General features: G+C 32.9%; 2 protein-coding genes across 3 annotated transcripts; one reads left to right on the top strand and one right to left on the bottom strand.

Moving 5' to 3' along the window:
* Positions 1–177: 177 nt before the first annotated feature.
* saraf (store-operated calcium entry-associated regulatory factor) lies at positions 178–6012 on the top strand. Of its 2 annotated transcripts, none has more exons than XM_051117201.1 (6): positions 178–415; positions 1788–1966; positions 2048–2540; positions 4203–4368; positions 4961–5052; positions 5180–6012. In XM_051117201.1, the coding sequence occupies exons 1-6, from the start codon at positions 343–345 to the stop codon at positions 5203–5205; spliced, it is 1029 nt and encodes a 342-aa protein (XP_050973158.1). In that variant the 5' UTR covers positions 178–342; the 3' UTR covers positions 5206–6012. The 2 variants fall into 2 exon arrangements, with proteins under 2 accessions (XP_050973158.1, XP_050973149.1); XM_051117192.1 differs by having other exon boundaries at positions 179–415; positions 4200–4368.
* pla2g12a (phospholipase A2, group XIIA) lies at positions 5766–8393 on the bottom strand. Its single transcript, XM_051117215.1, has 4 exons — positions 7962–8393; positions 7797–7873; positions 7493–7658; positions 5766–7329 (listed from the first exon to the last, which is right to left on the bottom strand). The coding sequence occupies exons 1-4, from the start codon at positions 8182–8184 to the stop codon at positions 7211–7213; spliced, it is 585 nt and encodes a 194-aa protein (XP_050973172.1). The 5' UTR covers positions 8185–8393; the 3' UTR covers positions 5766–7210.
* Between the last annotated feature and the right edge of the window lie 940 nt (positions 8394–9333).

The following is a 9333-nucleotide window of genomic DNA, read 5'->3' as shown; positions in this document are numbered from 1 at the left end:
TAATAAAAAACAAGTGGTAAATAATACTTTTAGTGAGGATACTAACGTTCCGACTTGCACTTTCTCAAACTTTTGTCAGTCTAAAAACGTTTTCATTTTATTATTAGAGGTATGTAATTCAAGGCAACTGTCAGTAGAAGGCGCTAATGAGCATGTCGGCATTATCTGCATAACTTTACCAGAAACACGGAAGCGGAAGTGCGATAAGAATGATGGTGCACTAAGCTGTCAGTTACATTTGTTTACATCAGACTTTATTTTCACTTACTGCTAAAAGCCACGTACTGGTTTAGAGTGGGGTATTTCAGTCCATCTGACTCAAGGATAAAGAAGACGGGAGAAATGAGGAGCTCTGGAGTTTTGTTTCTGCACGTTTTGCTGTTGATTGTGCCTCACATCAGCTGCTGGAATGATGGTAAAGAAGCTTTTATGTGAACCTTACAGCTAAACAAACAATCAAGGATATCAAAGAAGATACATGGGTCAGATAAAAGACATACTTCACACAGTATTTGCATTGATGTTTCACTTTTAATGCGCAGCTTTAGTGGATGTTGTTACCCTGCTAAAACTCAGGAAGTTACTTTTGTGCATTTCAATCCTTGATTACTTTTTTACTTTAAGTTTTTATGCTAATTGTTCTGTAGGTGTGTACAATATGAACATATAAATGTATGTGATAATATTATGTTATATACTAATATACTAATATACTGATAATTGTACTATAGGTTATGTCATACAAAATTAGTTTGGGGGTGTGGCAAAAATGAATATATTAATATGTGATGATATTTTATTAGGATTGTATAAGAAGAAGTAAGAGGAAAATCTAAACAATTAAGGCTTTTAATTGATATAAAATTGATATTAATATATAATATATATTATAATAATGATTAAGAAGAAGAAAATACTAAGTGGAAAATATACATTAAAGATTTTTTTGTAATATATCTAAATTGTATATCAAAATTGTTGGGATGTGGCCAGTATGATAATATAAGTATGTGTTTTGGTATTTTTCTTTATGTTAAATAATAATAATAATAATAATAATAATATGGAGAAAGAGGAAAAATAAAAATTATGTATGCAAATTTTTTGTAATGTATTTATCTTAAAAAGAACAATTGGTGTTTTTATGTGATAATATTATACTATATACTAAAATACTAATAATTATACTATAAATTCTGTAATACAAAATTAGTTTGGAGGTGTGGTAAATATGATAATATGAATGTGTGATCATATTAGAAGATAGAAATAAGAGGAAAATATAAATTAAATATTAAAATTTTGTAATGTATGTATAAAAACAGTTGGGCTTATAAATAATACATTTTTTTTAATTAGTTTATTTAATTATTATTATTATAATTTTGTAATGTATCTAAAAAAGGATAAGTTAGTACTTTTATGTGATGCAACATTTTTGGGATGTGGCCAATATGATAATACAAGTATGTGTTTTGATATTTCTCTCGATATTACGTAATAATAGTAATATGGAGAAAGAGGAAAACTAAAAATGAAGTATGCAAATTTGTGTAATGTATTTATCTTAAAGAGGACAATTGGTGCTTTTATGGGATACAAAATTTTGTATGTGTGTGATGAAAATGATAATACAAATATGTTATATAGGACAATAAAAGTATAAATATACAGTAAATAATACAAACCAGAAAGAAAAATATTATAAATATGACATATAATTAAAATAGATAGACCGATAGATAGATAGATTAAAGAAATAATCATACTTTTTTTTCCTGCAACAGAGGCTGTTTTACTGCGGGATGTTCAGGTGCTCACCCTCCACAGAGGACGCTACACCACTGCACGACGCTCCAGTCCCGTTCCCCAGCTGCAGTGTGTCGGAGGATCAGCTGGCTGCGGAGCATTTGTTCCTGAGGTGGTCCAGTGTTACAACAGAGGATCAGATGGCATAGACACACAGGTAAGGCTCCAAAATGACCTCTTGCATACAATAAATCTCTAGGCTAAACTATTCATGGTCTTACTCTCTCTCTTTTCATAGTGGGAATGCAAGGCTGACATGGACAACACATACAGATTCGGCCGTGTGGAAGTTTCCTGCGAGGGCTATAACAGTCCCAATGACGCGTATGTGCTGAGAGGCTCATGCGGTCTGGAGTACACGATTGAGCTCACGGCAGAAGGGAAGCAGCAGAACACGCATGGCTCCTGGGGCTCTTCTGGCTTCTCAGACTTCGCCTCGAACTTCTTCCAAGGCTTTTCCAATCAAAAGCAGCAGAGAGGAGGCCACTATCAGCAGTCTAACAGCCATCATTCCTATCAGAACGGCCCGTCTGGTGATGGGGCGGGTGGGCTTATAGTAATAGCTTTCCTTTTGCTGGTGGCATATGCTGTATACAAGATGTTTCTGTGCAATCCCACTCACGGCCACCAAGGTTTTAGTGGAGATGGATCCCAGGGATACAGTGGGACCTGGGATAACAGCCATGGCACGGAGCCGCCACCACCTGGATTTAAACCAGATTATTACTCAGGTAATCAATCAGTGAATCAATGAATCTATCTATCTATCTATCTATCTATCTATCTATCTGTCTGTCTGTCTGTCTGTCTGTCTGTCTAAATGTAGTTTTGAAGCAGTAAGTGTGACTATGTGCAATGTGTTAAGTTTCAGTTTGACTCATTTCCCATTATTAAAACAGACAAAGGGATCGTTCACCTAAAAATGAAAATTGCTCACACTCATGTCGTTCCAAACCTGTAAGACTTTCTTGTTTCTGTGGAACACAAATTACATTTGCAAAAATGTTGGTAACCAAAGAGTTTTGCTTTTCATTGACATCCATTGTATGATCAAAATATAATGCAAGTCAGTAGGAACCAAAACTGTTTGGTTACCAGCATTCTTCTAAATATCTTCTTTTGTGTTCTACAGAAGAAAGTAAGTCATACAGGTTTTGAAAGACATGAGGGTGAGTGATGACATTGAAAGTGCAACCAAATATGCATAATATTTGCATATTTATTTATGGAGAGCAGGATCAGAAGTTAACCATTAGTTAACCATTAGGGGGCAATATTTGCCCGCTGGAATTAATTTCCAAGGGCAGTTTTTTTACATTTGTGTGGAAAACTTTTTATAATCACCTTATTATTTTAAAAACCATATGTTGTCTTGAATGCAAATACTTTAATCAATGTTTTAAACTGTTGTCAATAACAATAGACTGCTTAAAATTGTATGTAGAAGCTCATGGGGCTGCAATATTATGACAAAAATCATTATTGTAGATTATTGCTCTCTATATTGTAATAGTGATTATTAATACTAACATAAAAAACGGTTTCGTTTCGTTTTGGGTTACGTCACATTCTGGCTAACACATCACAGACACAGACAAACATGTCGGTCCATGAGGTTAGCCAAGTCTAGCACAAGTAATGCAAAAATTCCCGTTATAATCACTAAGCTAACTAAAGCTAAATTAATCTTTTATTTACGTCGTACCTGCACTGTGTTTTTTGTTTATGATGAGGGAATTCGCGAGTGTTTGGAATCAACAACAGCTCCGGCGTTTTCAGCGCTGCTGACTAATCTAAGCAAGGAAGCGTATCTGATTGGTGCGTTTTCAGCACTGGCTAACCTAAGCAGCTCTGATTGGCAAGTGCATTCCTATGTGCAACAGACACGCGTTTGATTGGTTATAAGGCTCGACGCTGCACAAAACAACGCGTACACACAATCTGATAAGTCTGAGCGAATCTAAATGTAATTCCGCGAATTGACATTTTTCTTTTATTTTCACATTTCATTTTAATAGACCATTTCGCTAGATGTAAACAACACTGGTCCAGAAGCGCTTCCTGTTTGTTTTTTTTGTTTTTTTTTTTATTTTAATTTTATTTCACATATACAAATACATCTTAAAGGTGCTAATGTAACATTTTCATCCAGTCAAATGTTATGTTGGTTGTATTTTTTGTGATGTTTGTGTAAAGTAAAAAAAAAAAGAAACAGGAAGTGTATCGGGACCAGTATGTTTACATCTAGCGAAATGGTCTTACGGCAGCCGTAATAGGGCATTTTTTGCCCCTTTGTCTTGAATTTATGTGGCCTTTTTAACACAAATCCTTGTAAATTTCCGAACCTGATGGGGAGTGTGTAAGATTTCCTGTTTTGTGGGTTCTTTCAGCAGACCAATCCAGCTCAAGGCCCGGATACGGCTTTTCTGATGCATACACCAGACCTCAGAGTGCTTTCACTGGTTTCCCTGGTGCAAACACTGGTGGACGTGGTGGGGGTGGATTCTGGACTGGAATGGGCACAGGTGGACTTCTGGGATATTTGTTTGGGAATCAGAGGTAAGCAAGCAACTACTTTTTTTTTTTTATAAACTTTATTTAGTTTTTTGATAAGGCATACACTTCAACAGATGTGAGGTCCAAAATAAATAAGTGGAAAAAAAATAATGTAATAAACATCCCTGATATGTAAAATATTAGAAGGGTAGTCAAGCCAAAAGATCACACTGGTTACATTCAGAAAGACATAAAGATAAATAAAAATTTACAAAAATAAGATATAGTGCATAAGACAAGTAAGTAATCATATTCTCATGTGCTCTGATACAGGCTTCCATATTTCCCCCAAAAAATTAACTTGATCATTCATAGTCTCTCTACTACAGTATGTACAACTCACTTAAAGGGATAGTTCACCCAAAAATGAAAATTCTGACATTAATTATTCACCCTCGTGTCTTTCTAAACCTGTAAGACCTTTGTTCATCTTTAGAACACAAATTAAGATATTTTTTGATGAAATCCAAGAGCTTTCTGACCCTGCATAGACAGCAACGCAGCTGAAACGTTGTTCAGCTGTAATATTATGAAGCCATGAGAATACTTTTTGTGCACAAGAAAATAAAAATAACAACTTTATTGTTGATGTTAGACGCCAGCCACCCATGGGCTTCGCAGGACCATCTTACACCCACCAACCTTCTCCAGCACCAAAAACAAGCTCAGGAACACGGACGGCCTCAGGTAAACTACGACAAATTTAGTTATAGATGTCAGATGTGCTTTTGTGTTTATTTTAAAGTTAGCCATCAGAAGTCAGTTAGATGTGTGTTTTGGAGATCAGATCTGTTTACAGTGTTTTCTGGTGCAGGTTTTGGAGGAACTAAAAGAAGATGATTGAACAACCTCAGTTCTCAGATTGGACGTGATCAGCAGACATATTACAAGGAATTGCAACTTCTTATTCATACTACTGTTCAGACTTTGCTAAACTAGATGTAGCATAGCATTGCTTTGGTTTGTGGCTGTTCTTTTAAAACAACCTGCCTTCTTTCATTATGGGCTTCACAATGGGTTCAGAAAACAACAACATATCCAAACTGATCCTACTATTTATGAAGTGTTTAATGCAATTTCTTCTGAAAAGAAACTGTTATTTAGATGTTTTAAATTCTAGATATCTTTATTTTCTATATAAGTATATTTCTGTAAATATTTAAAGTCAACACTGAATCAAAATAGACCCTATTTACTTTCTTAATGCAAGTTCCTGGCCTTATTCTGCAATGATTCGTCAATAATATTCCAAAGAAAAAATGTCTTTATTAAATTATTTCTTAGGGGAAAAAAGCCATCAAATTCAGCTCTGGTTGTGTTCTGGTATAAACAATCCCAATGAACAGGTTCTTGCATAGTTTCTCATTTCATGCAGGAATATGAAAGTAAAATTCCACATAGAATTTCATGTTGGCTTTATTAATAATGACGAAGAAAAGATAAAAATCTAAATTGTGTAAAGTTTATTTTCTTTTTGGTGAGTGTGGTGTATTAGAGATGAGGTGTTATTGGACATATCTAAGATATACTGTGATAAAGTTCCTAGGCCATTGACTGTTGTGCATGCAAACTCATGTGTGCATAAGGTGTCCAATGGCTCAATTACTCATTGCTTTTTATATTAAAATTCTGATTTGTTAAAGCTCTTTTTGCTACGACTATTCTTTGCCATTCCTAGTTAATTATATACAAATATTATAGTCAGGGTGATGTTTGTAGGTTAACAGTTGTGTACAGATCTTTTAATGTTTGTCTCTATTAAATTATCATGTACACTACCAGTCAAAAGTTTTTGAACAGATTTAGTAAGATTTTTGATGTTTTTAAAGAATTCTCTTCTTCTCACAGCAAAATTTTGAATTTTTTGTACTATTCAAACTAACTGCTTTATTTTTGAATATATTTAAAATGTAATTTATTTATGTGATTTCAAAGTGTTTTTTAGCATCATTACTCCAGTCACATGATCCTTCAAAAATCATTCTAATATTCTGATTTGCTGCTAAAAAAAACCATATTTTTATTATTATTATGTTAAAAACAGCTAAGTAGATTTATTTATTATTATTATTATTATTTTTTTTTTTTTTTTTTCAGTTTTTTTGTTAATAGAAAGTTAAGAAGAACAGCATTTATCTGAAATAGAAATCTTGTCACATTATAAATAAAAGTACTAATTTCTATAATTTCTGAAGGATCATGTGACACTGAAGACTGGAGTAATGATGATGAAAATGTAGCTTTGATCACAGGAATAAATTACATTTTTAAAATATATTCAAAAAGAAAGTTATTTTAAATAGTAAAAATATTTCACAATTTTACTTTTTTACGTTTTTGCTGTGCTTTGGATCAAATAAATGCAGGCTTGGTGAGCAGAAGAGACTTATTTAAAAAACATTAAAAATCATTTTTGACCGGAAGTGTATGAACTCCACATAATGACTCATCACCGCAATGTAATGTACATTTTTTTTTATCCTTTTGGGTTTAAAATCTTTATTTTATCCCATTTCAAAATATTACAAACCCATAACAATTTGCTATATTATAACTAATTCACCTTGGGTGACTTTGTCCATTTTAAATTTACCATAGTAAATCCCACAACTGCTAATAGTAGTGTGTATATTGTGTATATAGTAGTGTGTATATTTTATATATTAAATATTTTGTGTATAAAGAAAGGTACATCAGTATATACATTTACAATCATATTAAATCATTTCACAGTTCACTATGACATTGCAATAAACGCATACAATGCAAAGAAACAAATTGTACTGCATTTTGCTGTACCCTGAGACAATAACAAACAAAACGTCAACATATAAATATTAACTCTTCACAGATCAGCCTTCTCCTCATAACGACAAATGCAGGACGATCTTTGGCTATCCAGGTAAGGCTTACATCCCAAGTGCATGACAGTATCAAAGAGCAAAGTCACTGCTGATTCACAGGCTGTGAAATCAAATATGGGTAAGGTTCCACATCAGCAAAATGTACAAGAAATACAGTATGATATGCAAATGATAAATGACATTAAACATACAATGTTAGCAAGACTGTCAAGTTAAAATATAATCTGTTTTAGTGAAATACAGGAAAGTTTGTTTTAACTTACTTTGAACACTTTGGGACAAGCCCAGTGTCATTTGTAAATTACTACAGATGGACTCCAGACAGGCTTGGAATTGATCATCACAGTCATTTTTCACTCTCCCACAAGTATCATAGCATATATCATGCTCATTACAGCATCTGGTCATAGATGGGATCCCAATATCAAACTGCAGTCAACCACAACAAGTCAGAGGCAGACAGAACATTAAGTAAGCAATATTCAATTTAGAGAAGTAATTAATTATTTTTCCCACTACATATTAGAGTAAACCATAATACAGAAATATCAGTTTTTCCCTCATCACCTGAAATCCAAACAGTGGAGAGCCGCATCCGTTGGGCGGAGGTGATCTGTAGTTGGGACGAGGAACTGGTGTGTACCCTATAAAGCGCCAAATCCCATCAAAAGATTCATAAACAATATTTAATGTACCAGTTACTGATATCCAACCTTTTTTAAGCTGACCTACCGTCACTGCACTTGAAAATACACCGTCCGTCTGAACCTCCGATCAAATCCAAAGCCATGTTAAGGTATTTGTCTACATAGTTTAGTCCGTTCCGGATGGATTTTAAGGTCTTTCTCCAGTCTGGAGGCTTTATTTCTTCAGTAAACTCCTCGGCGTTAATCACATGAATCAGTGTCCCGACAGAGAGCAGCAGTGTAACGCACATGACGCGAAAGCAGGGCATAGTTCAACAAATCCCACTTTACAGGCTAATAACTAATAAAGTATTTTTTCAGTTTATGTTTCCAAAAAGAGAACCCACATGCTTAAATAGATCTGTTATAATACGTAGTTATTACTAATAGAAACTGTTAATAATAAATAGGTACTATCAAATCAGGCTACACGTCGGCGAAAGCATCAGATTCGTGTTGATATTTAATTGAGCAAAGTTCTTCTTCTACTACTTTTCTATTGAATGGAGTTTGGCAAGCTAACTTGGGGTGCATCTCCGCCACCTACTGGACATGAGTATCACAAAATATATATTTTTAAATTCACAATCCGGTTTAGAATGTGTATGTATTAGAATTAGAATTGAGAATGTAGAATTTAGAATGTATACAAAATGGCACTAGAAGCTTAAAATAAAATAAAATAAAATAAAATAAAATAAAATAAAATAAAATAAAATATTGCTTCTGCATGTTTTGTCTAAAAAATAAAAATACTGCTTTATATATATATATATATATATATATATATATAATTTAATATAATAATATAATTTAATATATATATATATATATTTTTTTTCCCTCAAGCTCCAGTTCCTGCTCTGTATCAAGAACTTCCAATTTAAATTAAGAGCTGAATCCAAGCACCTCATTCTTAGTTATTATATCAGGCTTTTGGAGTTTTACTTTCCAAAAATTCAGACTCTTTAGTAGATTAAGCACCTGATTTCCTCATTGAAAGAACAACAGGAATTAACAAACATTAAAAAAAAAAAAAAATCAAAATCTAGTTTAGAATGTGTATGAATTAGCATTAGAATGAAAAATATAGAATTTAGAATGTATACAAAATGGCACTAGAAGCTGAGGTTGTGTGGCTTAAAATAAAATAAAATAAAATAAAATAAAATATTGCTGTTGCATGTTTTGTCTATAAAATAAAAATACTGCTTTATATGCAGGTCCTTTTCAAAAAATTAGTGATTTATGTGATTTATATATTAGTGATATATTGTGATAAAGTTCATTATTTTCTGTAATGTACTGATAAACATTAGACTTTCATATATTTTAGATTCATTACACACAACTGAAGTAGTTTCAAGCCTTTTATTGTTTTAATATTGATGATTTTGGCATACAGCTCATGAAAACCC

The sequence above is a fragment of the Labeo rohita genome, chromosome 1 (assembly GCF_022985175.1).
Source record: "Labeo rohita strain BAU-BD-2019 chromosome 1, IGBB_LRoh.1.0, whole genome shotgun sequence".
Taxonomy (NCBI): Eukaryota; Metazoa; Chordata; class Actinopteri; order Cypriniformes; family Cyprinidae; genus Labeo; species Labeo rohita.
This window is presented reverse-complemented; position numbering and strand designations above follow the sequence as displayed.